The sequence below is a fragment of the Callorhinchus milii genome, unplaced genomic scaffold, assembly GCF_018977255.1.
Source record: "Callorhinchus milii isolate IMCB2004 unplaced genomic scaffold, IMCB_Cmil_1.0 Scaffold5, whole genome shotgun sequence".
In the NCBI taxonomy this organism is placed as follows: domain Eukaryota; kingdom Metazoa; phylum Chordata; class Chondrichthyes; order Chimaeriformes; family Callorhinchidae; genus Callorhinchus; species Callorhinchus milii.
Window position 1 is genome coordinate 68,219,630 of NW_024704746.1, and position 17,130 is coordinate 68,236,759.

Sequence of the window (17,130 nt, forward strand, 5' to 3'; positions counted from 1 at the left end):
TGCGGCAGCCAATTGCGCACAGAATTGTCCCACAAACAGTCATAGATTGTTTTTTGAAGGGTTTATTACCCCCAGAAAAGTGATCCGCCAATCGACAAACAACCGGGTTGGTTCCTATTTACTGCTCGTTTAATAGAGGCGTCTGGAGTTAGGAAACTTGCCTAACGTTTTGCCTGGGAATCGACCCTGGGTCCTTTCACTTGCGAAGCTAGTGCTCAAACCATTGAGCTATAGGACTCTACAAAAGAAATCAGAGTCCCGGTTCCAGAGACAACATTCGCTTATTCGAGTTCCAGAAACAACAGGAAACTCTTGAGGCAGATCTTGGAAGAGGTGAAGGAAGAGGTGAGTCGAAGGGATTCCAGATGGAATTCCAAAGAGTGGGTAATTACACAGAAAGCTCGACTGTCAATGGCGAGGGGTAGGACAGGGGACATGAGGCAGGCTGGTGCCCATGAGAAGAGGAAGTCCTGTAGCTCAGTGGTTGGAGAACTTGTTTTGCAAGGGAGAGACCTGGGTTTGATTCCCGGCAGGTCAGGGCGAAACCTTGGGCAAGTTTCCTTACTCCACACGCCTGATAATAATAATCCCTCAAGAAAAAAACAATAATAAAATTGGTCACTTCAATCCACGACTGTTTGTGGGGACGCTGCTGTGCACAATTGGCTGCCGCGTTTCGCCCGCAAATATACATTCAATTCACTTTACAGTATATTCTGTGAAGCGCTCTGAGATATGCGTGATATTAAATGCAAGGATTATTGGGAGCGGCGGGGTGGTGGGGGGGGGGGGTGTTGGGCTTGGCCTTCAGTCAGTGAAAGTTGCCAAACAAAACTGGAAGGAATTTTGCCACATTTTTTATTGCCAAACGATTTTCAGATAAGAAAGGACAGAGGTGATGAAAAGAACCAGTTCTGCTTGAAAAAGAACCCAGGAAGTAGTAACACACAACCTTCACAGGGTTTGCCACAATGTCGTGAGCAAACACAGCAACCAATTTGTGCACAGCAATGTCTCCCAAACAGCCATAGAATAAATGATCAATTTTCTCTGAAGGATTGTTGCCTAAAACCCACTTGGGAGTGAAATCAGGATGTAGTTTTTCATCCAAAGGCGAGTCGAAATCTTCAACATTCCTCCTGCCCCAAAAGGGTGGAGATGCTGGGTCCATTCACATTTTCAAGCCAGAAGTGGATAGATATTTATTAAGTCGGGGTGTCAAGAGATGTGGGGCAGAGGCGGGTAATTGGAGCTCAGGTACAGATCAGGCATAATCTTATAAAATGGTGGAACAGGCTTGAGCGGTTGAATGGCCGGTTCCTGTTCCTACAGGACACCGGGAAAGAAAAACTCCATTCTCTTTCCCAATATTGGGTGTAGGGAGTCTTGCTGGGAGACAGGATAAGGGCTACATAGCTTTATAATGGGTGAGAGTTAGTGAGGGGTATCAGTAGGTAGTTCACTTGATTATCAAGGTATTACGGTGTTGGTGCAGGGAGTTCTGTTGTTTTACTTACCGTGATGCTTCGCTGGGGCAAAGTTTGGAATTCTGTTGTGAAGAAGCACTCTCTGGATCACTATTTGAGTGTTTACTTTTGAACAGTAACCCTTTGTTCAAAATCAAACACTCCCTGATAATAATCCTTGCATTTGATATAGGTTCACCTGACGAACACTGATTCCTCCCAGCCTGTCCGTCCCCAAAAAGACAATGAACTCCAACCACGAATCCCTTTATTTATAGATCTTTTTATTGTGAAACGTTCAAAAAAGATAATTTTAAATAAACATACTTTTCTCGCAGGTTTTTATGGATCTCATGGCAATCCGAGTGGGGTTGACCCAGGAACTGGTAAGGAGTTTGCACTTTCAGCGAATGTCCGGCAGGAAAGGGCACAGAATGACATTAACCCTTACAAAGAGCTTCACAGGAAATTGCCATCAATTGACTGTGTGTTCGGAGGCAGTTTGCACATCGCCAGGTCCTACAAACTGTAAATAATAGAAATAGTAAAATAACCCATGATTTGGTTCAGCACCTTTCACCCCAGAAGGGCGTCCTCATGCGCTTCACAGGATATACTGTAAAGTGAATTGACCGTATATTTTCTGGGAGACACATGGCAGCCGATAGCGCACAGCAGCGTCCTACAAACACGTGGATTGAGCTTTTCTTTGTGGAGAAATCATTAGTCCCAGAAAAGCAATCTCCCAATCGACTAACAACCGGGTTTCTATTTGCTGCGAGGTAATCAGAGGCGTGTGGGGTAAGGAATCTTGCCTAATGTCTCACCCTGTTCAGGAACTGAACCCAGATCCTCTCCGCTTGCGAGGCAAGTGCTCTGACCGCTGAGCTACAGGACTCCACAAATTTGACATACCTGAACCACAGGCTGCGCAGTATTATACGATGCCAAGGAAGGAGAAAATAGGTGAAAAGTTACTTGGAAAAGATGTAAAAAATCAATAAAGAAACGAACAGGAGCCGGAGATCACACCCTGCTCTGCGAGCTCCTCCATCCTCACAGTCCCTCAGTGTTCAGAGACGTCGAGAGCCACGGCGTCTCCAGGGGTCTCCGGTGTGAGGCTGCCCACCTCACTGTGCTCGCTGCCGTTGGCCTCGTCTTCGGACCCCGAATCCTGGTTGGAGGTTTTCCTACACCGTGTGGGGGATGAACCGTGGCCTCCCTGCACACCATGTCCGCTCCCCTCACCCCTCTTTCGGCTTGTGAGGAAGTTGCAGATCAGTCCGGCCCTCCGCGTGAATTCGTTATCGTTAAGCTTCAAATACTCCACACCTCCTGTGTTAGGGAGACATCCATTACAGCATTACTAGAGGGATTTACCAGAAACTGCAAAACTCATACGGCATATAATCACAGAAATTTTTCAAGCAAATAGTTGGTGCTCGCTCCCCCACTGGAGCGCTCTACTCCAACCCCATTCCCTGCTCTCTCTCTCTCTCCCCATCGTGTCTGTGCTGGGGCTCGCTCCCCCACTGGAGCTCTCTACTCTAATCCCATTCCCTGCTCTCTCTCTCTCTCCCCCCATGGTGTCTGTGCTGGGGCTCGCTCCCCCACTGGAGCGTTCTACTCCAACCCCATTCCCTGCTCTCTCTCTCTCTCCCCATCGTGTCTGTGCTGGGGCTCACTCCCCCACTGGAGCTCTCTACTCTAACCCCATTCTCTGCTCTTTGGGAAGATTGGTAAGGATTTTTAGTAGGTTACAAAGGTAGGGAGGAGCAAAACCGTGGAGGTCTTTGAAAGCGAGGATTTTAAACTCTATTCTCTGGTGGATGGGGAGCCAGTGAAGCTGGACGAGGATGGGGGGTGATCGGCCTCCCCCCCACACACATATTTTGCTCATCTCCACAGCACCTGACAAGCCCACCATAGCCAGACCACAGGCTTGGTCCAACAGACCACCCTTGGTGGTGAAAGGGAGTTTTATTACCTCCCGGACAGTGAGCCACCAATCGACTAACCACCGGGATCCTACTCACTGCAGGTAAACAGAGGCGTGTGGAGTAGGAAACCTGCCGAACATTTCACCCTGCACGGGAATCTAACCCGAAACCTCTCGTTTGCAAGACAAGTGCTCTATCCGCTGAGCTACAGGACTGGGTGAGGTGCCAGTAGGCCTACAGGGCTTGTGGCGCTCAACTCCTGTGACAGTCCGTTCCTTTCGTAAAGGACAGAGCCAGAGGAGAGCCTGAAGCAAAATAACCTGCGCTCTCGTCTCCCTCCTTGTCACTGAGGAACGTTCGCTTCATCAGCAGCTTCTTCGCCGTGTGGCATTTGTACTTCAGCAGCGGTTTATCCTCCGCCTCGGGATCTGCAACACAACAACGGAGCAAGTGAGGCTTTTCTGCGACATGTGCATCCGTGAAACTCCTCTGGAGGACGGTGGAGAGGTGCAGCACCACCGTACATACACCTGACAGAGGGCGTCACAGTAATGTACCGACACTGCCACATTTGCCCCAATAATGCTCAGTGAGTCCACTGTACAGTGTATCCTGTGAAGCGCTTTGAGACGTCTTGACATAAGGCGCCACATCCAATGTAACTACGAGGATTCTTTCCTCTCCTCGGGCTGTCAACACGGCGCTGGAAGTGAACGTGTTCCGCGCTCCCATTCTCGTCGGGCAAACTTACCGTGCTCCGAATCCTCTTCAAATATAATGCAGGTTCCCAGCACGTCTGGCAACGAAATGACAAGGTTAGTGGTGGCCCCAGCCCCTAACCACCCCCCCACCCCCACCCCACCCCCACCACACACAACGCAAACGGTGTACACACTATCACACCACTACACACGGTCACACTGCTGTACACACACACACACACACACACACACACCATGGTCAAATCCTTTCTGTGGTCGCAGCCGCTGTCATAAAACTTTGCCCATAAAATAAAACACAAACCTTCGTACTCTCCAGCAAAGACACACCTGTCCACCTGTATGACGGGCTGGTCAGTGTCAATGCCCTGCGCGGAGAGAAAAAGTGTGAATCATTGACGGGATATTACAGATGCCTGTGACTGTGTGGTTACTGTCTCTGGCTGTTACAGACAGTCTGTGTCTGTGGGGTTACTGTCTGTGGCTGTTACAGACAGTCTGTGTGGTTACTGTCTCAGGCTGTTACAAACAGTCTGTGTGGTTACTGTCTGTGGCTGTTACAGACAGTCTGTGTGGTTACTGTCTGTGGCTGTTACAGACAGTCTGTGTGGTTACTGTCTGTGGCTGTTACAGACAGTCTGTGTGGTTACTGTCTGTGGCTGTTACAGACAGTCTGTGTGGTTACTGTCTCAGGCTGTTACAGACAGTCTGTGTGGTTACTGTCTGTGGCTGTTACAGACAGTCTGTGTGGTTACTGTCTGTGGCTGTTACAGACAGTCTGTGTGGTTACTGTCTCTGGCTGTTACAGACAGTCTGTGTGGTTACTGTCTGTGGCTGGCTTTACAGACAGTCTGTGTGTTACTGTCTGGCTGTTACAGACAGTGTGTCTGTGTGGTTACTGTCTGTGGCTGTTACAGACAGTCTGTGTGGTTACTGTCTGTGGCTGTTACAGACAGTCTGTGTGGTTACTGTCTGTGGCTGTTACAGACAGTCTGTGTGGTTACTGTCTGTGGCTGTGACAGACAGTCTGTGTGTTACTGTCTGTGGCTGTGACAGACAGTCTGTGTGGTTACTGTCTGTGGCTGTTACAGACAGTCTGTGTGGTTACTGTCTGTGGCTGTTACAGACAGTCTGTGTGGTTACTGTCTGTGGCTGTTACAGACAGTCTGTGTGGTTACTGTCTGTGGCTGTTACAGACAGTCTGTGTGGTTACTGTCTGTGGCTGTTACAGACAGTCTGTGTGGTTACTGTCTGTGGCTGTTACAGACAGTCTGTGTGGTTACTGTCTGTGGCTGTTACAGACAGTCTGTGTGGTTACTGTCTGTGGCTGTTACAGACAGTCTGTGTGGTTACTGTCTGTGGCTGTTACAGACAGTCTGTGTGGTTACTGTCTGTGGCTGTTACAGACAGTCTGTGTGGTTACTGTCTGTGGCTGTTACAGACAGTCTGTGTGGTTACTGTCTGTGGCTGTTACAGACAGTCTGTGTGGTTACTGTCTGTGGCTGTTACAGACAGTCTGTGTGGTTACTGTCTGTGGCTGTTACAGACAGTCTGTGTGGTTACTGTCTGTGGCTGTTACAGACAGTCTGTGTGGTTACTGTCTGTGGCTGTTACAGACAGTCTGTGTGGTTACTGTCTGTGGCTGTTACAGACAGTCTGTGTGGTTACTGTCTGTGGCTGTTACAGACAGTCTGTGTGGTTACTGTCTGTGGCTGTTACAGACAGTCTGTGTGGTTACTGTCTGTGGCTGTTACAGACAGTCTGTGTGGTTACTGTCTGTGGCTGTTACAGACAGTCTGTGTGGTTACTGTCTGTGGCTGTTACAGACAGTCTGTGTGGTTACTGTCTGTGGCTGTTACAGACAGTCTGTGTGGTTACTGTCTGTGGCTGTTACAGACAGTCTGTGTGGTTACTGTCTGTGGCTGTTACAGACAGTCTGTGTGGTTACTGTCTGTGGCTGTTACAGACAGTCTGTGTGGTTACTGTCTGTGGCTGTTACAGACAGTCTGTGTGGTTACTGTCTGTGGCTGTTACAGACAGTCTGTGTGGTTACTGTCTGTGGCTGTTACAGACAGTCTGTGTGGTTACTGTCTGTGGCTGTTACAGACAGTCTGTGTGGTTACTGTCTGTGGCTGTTACAGACAGTCTGTGTGGTTACTGTCTGTGGCTGTTACAGACAGTCTGTGTGGTTACTGTCTGTGGCTGTTACAGACAGTCTGTGTGGTTACTGTCTGTGGCTGTTACAGACAGTCTGTGTGGTTACTGTCTGTGGCTGTTACAGACAGTCTGTGTGGTTACTGTCTGTGGCTGTTACAGACAGTCTGTGTGGTTACTGTCTGTGGCTGTTACAGACAGTCTGTGTGGTTACTGTCTGTGGCTGTTACAGACAGTCTGTGTGGTTACTGTCTGTGGCTGTTACAGACAGTCTGTGTGGTTACTGTCTGTGGCTGTTACAGACAGTCTGTGTGGTTACTGTCTCAGGCTGTTACAGACAGTCTGTGTGGTTACTGTCTGTGGCTGTTACAGACAGTCTGTGTGGTTACTGTCTGTGGCTGTTACAGACAGTCTGTGTGGTTACTGTCTGTGGCTGTTACAGACAGTGTGTGTGGTTACTGTCTGTGGCTGTTACAGACAGTCTGTGTGGTTACTGTCTGTGGCTGTTACAGACAGTCTGTGTGGTTACTGTCTGTGGCTGTTACAGACAGTCTGTGTGGTTACTGTCTGTGGCTGTTACAGACAGTCTGTGTGGTTACTGTCTGTGGCTGTTACAGACAGTCTGTGTGGTTACTGTCTGTGGCTGTTACAGACAGTCTGTGTGGTTACTGTCTGTGGCTGTTACAGACAGTCTGTGTGGTTACTGTCTGTGGCTGTTACAGACAGTCTGTGTGGTTACTGTCTCAGGCTGTTACAGACAGTCTGTGTGGTTACTGTCTGTGGCTGTTACAGACAGTCTGTGTGGTTACTGTCTGTGGCTGTTACAGACAGTCTGTGTGGTTACTGTCTGTGGCTGTTACAGACAGTCTGTGTGGTTACTGTCTGTGGCTGTTACAGACAGTCTGTGTGGTTACTGTCTGTGGCTGTTACAGATAGTCTGTGTGGTTACTGTCTGTGGCTGTTACAGACAGTCTGTGTGGTTACTGTCTGTGGCTGTTACAGACAGTCTGTGTGGTTACTGTCTGTGGCTGTTACAGACAGTCTGTGTGGTTACTGTCTGTGGCTGTTACAGACAGTGTGTGTGGTTACTGTCTGTGGCTGTTACAGACAGTCTGTGTGGTTACTGTCTGTGGCTGTTACAGACAGTCTGTGTGGTTACTGTCTGTGGCTGTTACAGACAGTCTGTGTGGTTACTGTCTGTGGCTGTTACAGACAGTCTGTGTGGTTACTGTCTGTGGCTGTTACAGACAGTCTGTGTGGTTACTGTCTGTGGCTGTTACAGACAGTCTGTGTGGTTACTGTCTGTGGCTGTTACAGACAGTCTGCTGTGCGGGGCCCAAACTCACCACAATTTTGCACTTGTTCTGACATTTCAACAGGAAATCGGGGTCAATGATCCCCGAGAGTTCCACCACCAGCAGCTGATCCTACAGCGACACAGCGACACAGCGACACAGAGACGTGAGGGAGAGAAACGGTGAGAAGAGACAATCCTGGAAGGTATTCAGTGGTTTCGGCGACGGCCGCGTCACGATATCACTGTTAATTATTAATCCTTGTGTTCGACACAGCGCCCGATCACGTCGTCAAGACGTCACAAAGCGCTTCACAGGGGGTACACTGTAAGGTGTAGTGACTGTGTGCTGGTGAGCGGAACGTGGCAGCCAAGTGTGCCCACCGGGCGTCCCCCCCCCCCCCACACACACACACACACACACACACAGCCGTGGGTTGAGTGGCCAAATTATTATTATTATTATTATTATTATTATTATTATTATTATTATTATTATTATTATTATTATTATTTTGAAGGGATTATTACCCCCCAATCACCACTGAGCTCCGCGGGGGGGGGGGGGGGGGCGGCCATATTAATTGTTATTGGTTGGATTGTTGGTTGTTGTTATTGGGTTGTAGCTCTTCTGTTGGGCTGTGCTTTATGGGGTGGGGTGGGGCGGGCGGGGGAGGGGGGACTGTGGGGGGGGGTGGGGCGAGGGGCTTGGAGGGGGAGGGGGAGGGGGACCTGTGGGGTGGAGGGGCTGAGGGGGGACGGGGGGGGCTTTGTGGGGGGAGGGGGCTGTGGGGGGGAGGGGCTTGAGGGGGGGAGGGGCTGTGGGGGGGGGAGGGGGGGGAAGGGGCTGTGGCGGTGGGGAGGGGGAGGGAGGGGGACGAAAAGAGCTTCCAATTCAACCCCACTCCCCCGCGCTCTCCCATCGCCCCGATCAACCCCACTCCCCCGCGCTCTCCCCATCAGCCCCGATCAACCCCACTCCCCCCGCGCTCCCCATCGCCCCGATCAACCCCACTCCCCCCATAGCCCCGATCAACCCCACTCCCCCGCGCTCTCCCCATCGCCCCGATCAACCCCACTCCCCCGCGCTCTCCCCATAGCCCCGATCAACCCCACTCCCCCGCGCTCTCCCCATCACCCCACCCCCCCGCTCTCTCCCCAGCCCCGATCAACCCCACTCCCCCCGCGCTCTCCCCATAGCCCCGATCAACCCCACTCCCCCCGCGCTCTCCCCATCGCCCCGATCAACCCCACTCCCCCGCGCTCTCCCCATCAGCCCCGATCAACCCCACTCCCCCGCGCTCTCCCCACGCCCCGATCAACCCCACTCCCCCCGCGCTCTCCCCATCGCCCCGATCAACCCCACTCCCCCCGCGCTCTCCCCATAGCCCGATCAAAACCCCACTCCCCCCGCGCTCCCCATCGCCCCGATCAACCCCACTCCCCCCGCGCTCTCCCCATCGCCCCGATCAACCCCACTCCCCCCGCGCTCTCCCCATCGCCCCGATCAACCCCACTCCCCCCGCGCTCTCCCCATCGCCCCGATCAACCCCACTCCTCCGCGCTCTCCCCATCGCCCGATCAACCCCACTCCCCCCGCGCTCTCCCCATCGCCCCGATCAACCCCACTCCCCCCGCGCTCTCCCATCGCCCCGATCAACCCCACTCCCCCTGCCGCTCTCCCCATCCCCCGATCAACCCCACCCCCCGCTCTCTCCCCATACGCCCTGATCAACCCCACCCCCCCCTCTCTCCCCATACCCCTGATCAACCCCACTCCCCGCTCTCTCCCCATAGCCCGATCAACCCCACTCCCCCGCCTCTCCCATAGCCCCGATCAACCCCACTCCCCCGCGCTCTCCCCATCGCCCCGATCAACCCCACTCCCCTGCGCTCTCCCCATCGCCCCGATCAACCCCACTCCCCCGCTCTCTCCCCATAGCCCTGATCAACCCCACCCCCCCGCTCTCTCTCCCCATAGCTCTGCAAACTTGTCCCCAAATAATTATCTTCTCTCTTAAAAGCCGTTACGGAATCGGTTCCCACCGGCCTTTCAGGCAACGCATTCCAGATCCCAACAACTCGCTGCGTGAACACATTTCTCCTCCTCTCCCCTCTGTTTCTTTTACCAACTGTTTTAAATGGGGTGTCCTCGGGTCACCGACCCACCCGCCAGTGGGAATAGTGTCTCCTTGTTCACCCGATCGAATCCCCTCATCATTTTGAAAACTCCTATTAAGTCTCCTCTTAACCTTCTCTGCTCCGAGGACAGTAATCCCGGCTTCTCTGCCTCTCCTGGTCACTGAAGCCCCTCATTCCTGGTACCATCCTGGGAAATCTCCTTTGCTGTGTTGTAATGTTTTACCCAATCGTTTTGTCAATTCGTTTAATAGATATTTAGTAGAAAGGCATTCAGTCAGAGACAATCCCTCACTCCGCTTCCAACCGATTCCAACCCCAAAACATCTCGTCTCAACCGCACAAGAAGAGAGTTCCCAATCCTGTCCTTTCAAATATATATTGACAATAGCTCTCAGTGTAACTTATCAAACGTACATTGGCGTAATTTTAAAAACTTGCCGCACAAACTCTTGCAGTAGACAAACGTGTTTCCTTTCAGCTCTTGTCCTCTCCTTTCCCACAGCAGTGCCGCATCGCTGAGAGCTCTTTTCCACGACTCCCGTCTGCCTTCACGGACATCTGTCATTGGGAAGTAATTCAGAAGATAGTGCACTGTTGAGGTGGACGTCAAAGATCCCACAGCGCTGTTGGGAAAAGAGAACGAAGTCCCTCTCTCTCTCTCTCTCTCTCTCTCTCTCCCGGTGACAATCCCTCCCAAATAAAGTCAGTCACTCACTCTGTCAACCGTTTAGGTGAAACACAGTGTGTTGGCGTCTCTCTCTCTCTCTCTCTCTCTCTCTCGCCCCGGGTGGGGCCTCACAACTCGATGGTGTCGCTGTTGACGCTGAGTTGGTCGATTTGCCGGCAGATCTGCACGAACTCCGCGGTGTCGCCGGCGGTGCCGGGGCGAGGGGCGCCATTTGCCGAGCCCCCGCGCCCCTGGCCGCCGAGCTCGGGGCTTGGCGGGCAGGCGGACAGCACCAGGCACGAGCCGGAGGGGCTGAAACAGTCCAAGGCTCCGTGTCGATCGGCGGCCACGGACACGTCCCCTCCCAGCTCGGGCCCTCCCGCGCTGTGTAACCGCGGGCGACGGAACAGGCTCCCGGGGAGCAGCGCCTCGTCGATGCTGCGTCGCAGGTCGATGGGCGATGGAGGGCGTAGGTCAACACTGGAGTCACCGGTCACCCTGACGACCGAGAAGGAGGAGGAGGAAGGGGCCGGGGACGAGCCCTCGTGTTGGGTGGTCTCGGCCTGGGTGGTCTCGCTGCTGTGGTAAATCAGGTTGAGTCTCTCCCCGTTCCCGAGCGGAGGGTCCGCTAGGCTGTAGAGCTGAAGGCCGAGGGGCTTCTCCTGGTTGCCGCTCGCCCAGTTATACTGGGCCGACAAGATGGGAGCCTTCATTGAGGCGTGAGCAGGAGAGAGGCCGAAGACTTTGGCCCAGCAGCTGTGGCCTGGAGGCCTCCCAACAAGCCCCAGCAATGGGTACAGGCCAACCAGGGCCAGGCTCAGGCACAGGCCCCCCTCGCACAGGCTCCCGCACAGCTGCAAGGCCCACCAAGGCCAGGCTGGGAAGGCCTGAGGCCCAGCCAGGCCCAGCCACCGCAGGACACAATACAGCCTGACGCCCGCACAGCACAAGCCGAAGCCTGATGCCCAGGCCCCGGCCTGCACCGCCAGGCCCCACTCCCTCCGCTCGGGACTGAATAGGCCCGAATCGAGTGGGGAGGCTTCAGCCCGCTGGTAGGCCCGGCGGGAACGACAGTAAAAGGTCAAGTAGAGGATGGAGAGCGCGGACACCCAGAGTACAAACAAGACCTGGGAGGCGAGGAGCAGGAACGGGGAGAGGTCAAGCAGCACACAGCCCAGGACAGCGCTGAGCGAGAGAGCACAGTGGAACCCAGCGAGCGAGGCCAGGAGGCAGGCGCGGGGGCACCAGTAGCCCAAGACCTGGGGCCCGGGTCCCAACCACAGCAGCAGGAACACCACCCCCAGGGCGGAGGCGAGGAAGGGGGAGACCAGCTCATACAGGAGCAAAGCAACGAGCGCCGGCAGATTTTCCCGGTGGCCATAAGTGTCGTAGAGGAAGGTGAAGGCCCGGGAGAAGCCGCTGAGCAACAGCAGCACCTCCGCCAGCAGCAGGAAGCCCAGCCTTGGGGGGGGAGGCGATCGGAAGGGGAGGCAGAGGAGGCCAAGCGAGGAGGCCAGAGACACGAGGCCGAACACAGCCCCCAACCCGTACACGTGCAGTTCCCAGGCCACCCCCCACTCCGCCAGTGCCGTGCTCCACTCCACACCCAGCGACACGAACAATGGCGGGAGGGGGAGGTGGAGGAGGCCGGTCTGGGTCCCCTCAGGGTACGGGGTCACGGAGGCTGCCCCATCACTGCTGTTCCCCCTCAGACTGCAGGTGGGCAAAGTGGGCACCGCTCCCGGCTCCTCTCCTGTCAGCCGCTTCTCACCACGGGCATCACCTGGGCCGAGGGAAAGACACACAAACACAGTGGGAGACTCACACACTCACAGTAAAGCTCTCTCTACACTGTCCGTCAGTCCACACTCCCAGGTAAGTGACAGCTGGTGACCATTTCCCTGTATTTCCAGCCCCTTGGGACGTCCTCCCGACGTGAAAGCCGCTCATAAATGTAATTTTTTTGTGGCTGGCGTCGTGACTTGGCCAAGGCTTTGGGGACCTGCGGTGCTGTCTACCTGTCACCTCACTGCCAGTGGAGGGCACTGTCACACCACTCTTTCCATTCCATTCCAGCCCCTGTGCCGACGTTCCCAGTGAAATACTTTTTGCCCGAGCTGGGAATCTGACACACCACCGTCACTTAAGAGTCTCCAAACCCAACTGAGAATTCCCTGCACCCCCACCCACACATGGAAAACCAGAGAGAGATTGCGGGAATGGAATGCGCTCTCTCTCTCTCTCTCTCTCTCCCTGGAGGAACGCTTCCTCCTTACCTAATTCCGGAGAGTATTAGGCGTAGGTTTGGCCGTATGATAATAGAAATCCTTGCGTTTGATACAGCACCTTATCAGTGTGGCTAAAGAGTAAAATGCGGTCACCCTGACCATTTCCCCCCTCCTCGCTCCTTCTCTCCCCTCACCCTGACCATTCCCCCACCCCCCCCCCACCCCCAAGGATCGGCTCGGGTCCTGACCCAACTGTCCGGCGCCCCGGGACGTCCTCCCGACGTGAAAGGCGCTCTATAGATGGAATCTTGTTGTTGTTGTTGTAGGTGGCACGTGGGGGATTCTCAGCTTGGTTTGGAGGCGCAGTGATTGGCTTCCACGTGTGTCAGACACCACGCTGGGCAAACGCAGCGAGTGGAACATGTGCTGGTTGCTGATCTCCGTCTTCTCCCTCCCCAGGGAATCACTGACAGGATCATGATCTGCCCAGAATACTGATGTCAGCCGCAGTGTAAGGGACGAGCTCACGTTAGCATTCCCCTCACATTCCTGCTCATTATTCTCCTCCTCTGAGCTGTCACCTTCATCTGCCCTTCAGTCAGCGAGAGGGGGAGAGCGCTGGAGACTCCTGCAGCACTCTCAGCTCCCCCCTTTAATAATAATAATAATAATAATAATAATAATCCTTGCAATTGATACAGGGTCTTATCACGTCTTCGAAACAAAGCGCTCTACAGAACAAACTGTAAAGTGTAGTGACTGTGCATTTTGTGGGCGAAACCCGGAAGCCAATTGTGCTAATTGCGCACAGCACTGTCCCACAGACATCGCGGATTGAGTGACTAAATTATTACATATTTATTTTTGAAGGGATTATTAACTCCCCCGGAAAAGCAATCCACCAGTCGACTAACAACTTACTGCTGGATGAGCAGAGGTGTGTGGAGTAAGGTCACTCGCCTAAAGTTTTGCCCTGTGCGGGAATTGAACCCAGGTCCTCTCGCGTGCGAGTCGAGTGCTCTAAGCGCTGAGCTGCAGAACTATAATAAAAGAGGGCGCTCACCTGCTGTGGTGCTTTGTGCTGTCTGATGGGTTTGGTTGCTCGCTTGTGGTGGCTTTGTGGGAGTTGGGTGGCTCTCAGTTGGATGGGTTGGAGTGGGCGACGATTTGTAGTTTGGTATTACTTCCGAAGATGCCCTTGTTCCCTCGCTGGGTGAGGGTCCCGTCCCCACTGTGTTGCCCCCGGTGATGGTATCACCAGGTGGCACGGCTGTCGCAGAGCGGCTGACATCACCAGGCTCAGCCGTCGTGTGGTCAGTGGCCGCCGGACGAACAGTGGCCGGTTCCGTGGCTGCCCCCGAGCGGGGGGCCGGGCTCGAGAATCCTGGCGGAGGTTGGGAAACGAACGAAGGCACCATGTGGCTACTGACTGACATGTCGGGGGTGGTCTGTGGAGGGGTCTCTCTCTGGCTCGGGGTCTCGGGAGTGTGAGAGGGTGTCTGCACAGTGACCCAGCGCTCAGGGGAGCCGGGAAAGGTATAAATCGGGGAAACAGAGTGTTCAGAGGGCATGTCCTGAGGGGAGAGTCGGGGACCATTTTGTGTTGCTGGGTCTAAAGGATTGGGAGACGGTTCCCCTGTGGAGGAAGCCCACCAATGACTGGGGTCAGTCAGGCCGGAGGCTTCAATCTCGGAGTGTTCCTCGCTTCCCGACGTTCCTATGTCCAGCTGCTCCAGTTGTGGGTTCAAGCCGAACACTCGCTGGTTGAACAGGACACCGCTCTTGGCCTTGTCATCAGGCCCCACCCTGAGGCGAGGCTGCATTGACCAGGTCCCCAGGCCACTGGACCCTGTGGCCACGCCCCAACTCGTCACCAACTCGCCGGCCCCTGTCTCTTCAGGCAGTGCTGGAGAAGCCAGAGAGGCCAACAAAGGCTCCTCTGTTGCCTCGGGCAACCCTGAAGGTGTCAACGATAGCCCGATGGTCAAGTCCTTATGACTGCGGATGGTGAAAGAGTCAGAGGCCTGGGAGTGAGGGGCCTGGGAGTGAGGGGCCTGGGAGTGAGGGGCCTGGGAGGAGAGCTGGTGGGTTTGATGGACCTCACGACGCTTCACTGCAAGAGCCGCCATTTTCGTTTCCAGTATCAGGGATGAAATAATATTCATGATGAGGACCCTTTGGCACAGCATGCTGATGGGTTTGCAGGATGTTGTCTCTCTGAATGTTGTTGTCTCTGGCTGTCCACGGCCCTGGATTAAAACAATATTCAGTTATTCAGGGGCGAAAGGGCTTTGTGATAAAGCATTATATCAAACATAAGGATTATTGTTATCACTAATACTCTTCTACTTGGGGAAAAAAAAATCTTTCACCTCCTAATCTCTCCCAATGACAATCCTGAGTTCATGTCCGGTTGTTAGTGGACGCATTCGTCACCTCAAGGCTCGACTACGGAAACTCTCTCATTGTCGGCCTCCCCCAACTTTTCCCTCCACGAGCTGCAGAGCATCCAGAACTCCGCAGCTCGTGTCCTCTCCCGCACCAGGCTCCGTGACTCCCATCACCCCCACCCTCGCCCGACTCCACTGGCTCCCCATCCCTCAGAGGATAGAATTCAAAACCCTCGTCCTCACTTCCAAGGCCCTCCACGGCCTCGCCCCCTCCTACATTTCTGACTTGCTGACTCCCTATCAACCTGTCCGCTCCCTCCGCTCAGGAGGCTCCGGCCTGCTCCACGACATTACATTGCTCTTTTCAAAGAGCCAGCACAGACTCGATGGGCCGAATGGCCTCTTTTTGTGCTGTACGATTCTATGATCCTATGCCTCCCGCCCGACCTGCCCTACCATCAGTGGTCGGGGTTTCAGGCTCTCTGTCCCCACCTTTGGAACCCCATCCCACGATCTCTTCCCCTCGCTCCCCCCTCCTGCCTCCTTCAGCCGCCCTCCTACCCCCTCTGCCCTCCCTCATCCCAACCCTGCTCGGACCCTGATCCCTGACTGTTCAGCGCCTTGGGGTGTCCTCCCGACGTGAAAGTATTCACAAATGTCATTTTGTTTTTGTTTGTTGTTTGTGTCTCATCAACCAGGGGAGTCATTTTTCACTGTGGCTCAGTGGTTGGAGCTCTCGCAAGCGATGGGACCCGGGTTCGATTCCTGGGCAGACAAAACATTAGGCAGTTTCCTTACTCCACGCGCCTCTGTTTACCCGGAGGTAAGTAGGAACCCAGTTGTTAGTCGATGGGCGGATCACTTTCCGGGGGTAATAATCCCTTCAAAAAATAAAATGTGGTCACTCAGCCCATTGGGGCATTGATGTGCGCAATTGGTCAACTCACTTCGCAGTATATCCTGCGAAGCGCTTTGAGACGTCTTGAAGGCGTGAGAAGGCGCTGTGTCAAACACAAGGGTTATTATTGTTATTATTAACGTGGTTTTGCCTCAGTGGGATTCTGCACAGTAGGCAGAACGGGGATGGACTGGGGCCCTGGGATCTCACTCCCAGACGGCGGAGTGTCTGATTAGATTATTTCCGAACAAATGCCGGTGGGATTCCAACACACAATCGGGTGACATAACGTCCCCTTGTTCCCATTGTGGGCATTTCAATGGTCAAAAAAAAACATTAATAGAGGCACTCACTGTTTGCTCCGCGCAGTCAATGCTGTTACTCACACACACACACACACACACACTCACATTCACACGCACAGTCACTGCTGTTACACACACACAGTCACTGCTGTTACACACACACAGTCAATGCTGTTACACACACAGTCACTGCTGTTACACACACACAGTCACTGCTGTTACACACACACAGTCAATGCTGTTACACACACACAGTCAATGCTGTTACACACACACAGTCAGTGCTGTTACACACACACAGTCACTGCTGTTACACACACACAGTCAGTGCTGTTACACACACACAGTCAATGCTGTTACACACACACAGTCACTGCTGTTACACACACACAGTCACTGCTGTTACACACACACAGTCAATGCTGTTACACACACACAGTCACTGCTGTTACACACACACAGTCAATGCTGTTACACACACACAGTCACTGCTGTTACACACACACAGTCAATGCTGTTACACACACACAGTCAATGCTGTTACACACACACAGTCAGTGCTGTTACACACACACAGTCACTGCTGTTACACACACACAGTCAATGCTGCTACACACACACAGTCACTGCTGTTACACACACACAGTCACTGCTGTTACACACACACAGTCAGTGCTGATATACACACACACAAGTACAGTTCAGTGCTGTTACTGTCACACACACATAAAAATAATCCTTGCATTTGATATAACGCCTTATCACGTCAGAAGGACGTCCCAAAGTGCTTCACGGAATATACTGTGGAATGGAGTGACGATGCAAATGCGGCAGCCGATTGATTCACACACACACAGAGTTATTTAACCTCTTCGGTGGGCTCTCTTAGACAGATCACTCGCCTCTGAGTCAGACATTGGTAGCTTC

General features: G+C 53.6%; 2 protein-coding genes across 2 annotated transcripts; both read right to left on the bottom strand.

Moving 5' to 3' along the window:
• Positions 1 to 1,734: 1,734 nt before the first annotated feature.
• gtf3c6 (general transcription factor IIIC, polypeptide 6, alpha) lies at positions 1,735 to 10,131 on the bottom strand. Its single transcript, XM_042335467.1, has 6 exons — positions 10,126 to 10,131; positions 7,626 to 7,706; positions 4,430 to 4,493; positions 4,158 to 4,202; positions 3,727 to 3,834; positions 1,735 to 2,801 (listed from the first exon to the last, which is right to left on the bottom strand). Exons 1-6 carry the CDS (start codon positions 10,129 to 10,131, stop codon positions 2,533 to 2,535), a joined length of 573 nt encoding a protein of 190 aa, XP_042191401.1. The 3' UTR covers positions 1,735 to 2,532.
• Positions 10,132 to 10,387: 256 nt separating this feature from the next.
• Positions 10,388 to 14,739, bottom strand: LOC103172912 (proline-rich transmembrane protein 4). The gene is made up of 2 exons (XM_007885607.2): positions 13,674 to 14,739; positions 10,388 to 12,165 (listed from the first exon to the last, which is right to left on the bottom strand). The coding sequence occupies exons 1-2, from the start codon at positions 14,737 to 14,739 to the stop codon at positions 10,511 to 10,513; spliced, it is 2,721 nt and encodes a 906-aa protein (XP_007883798.2). The 3' UTR covers positions 10,388 to 10,510.
• Positions 14,740 to 17,130: the final 2,391 nt, after the last annotated feature.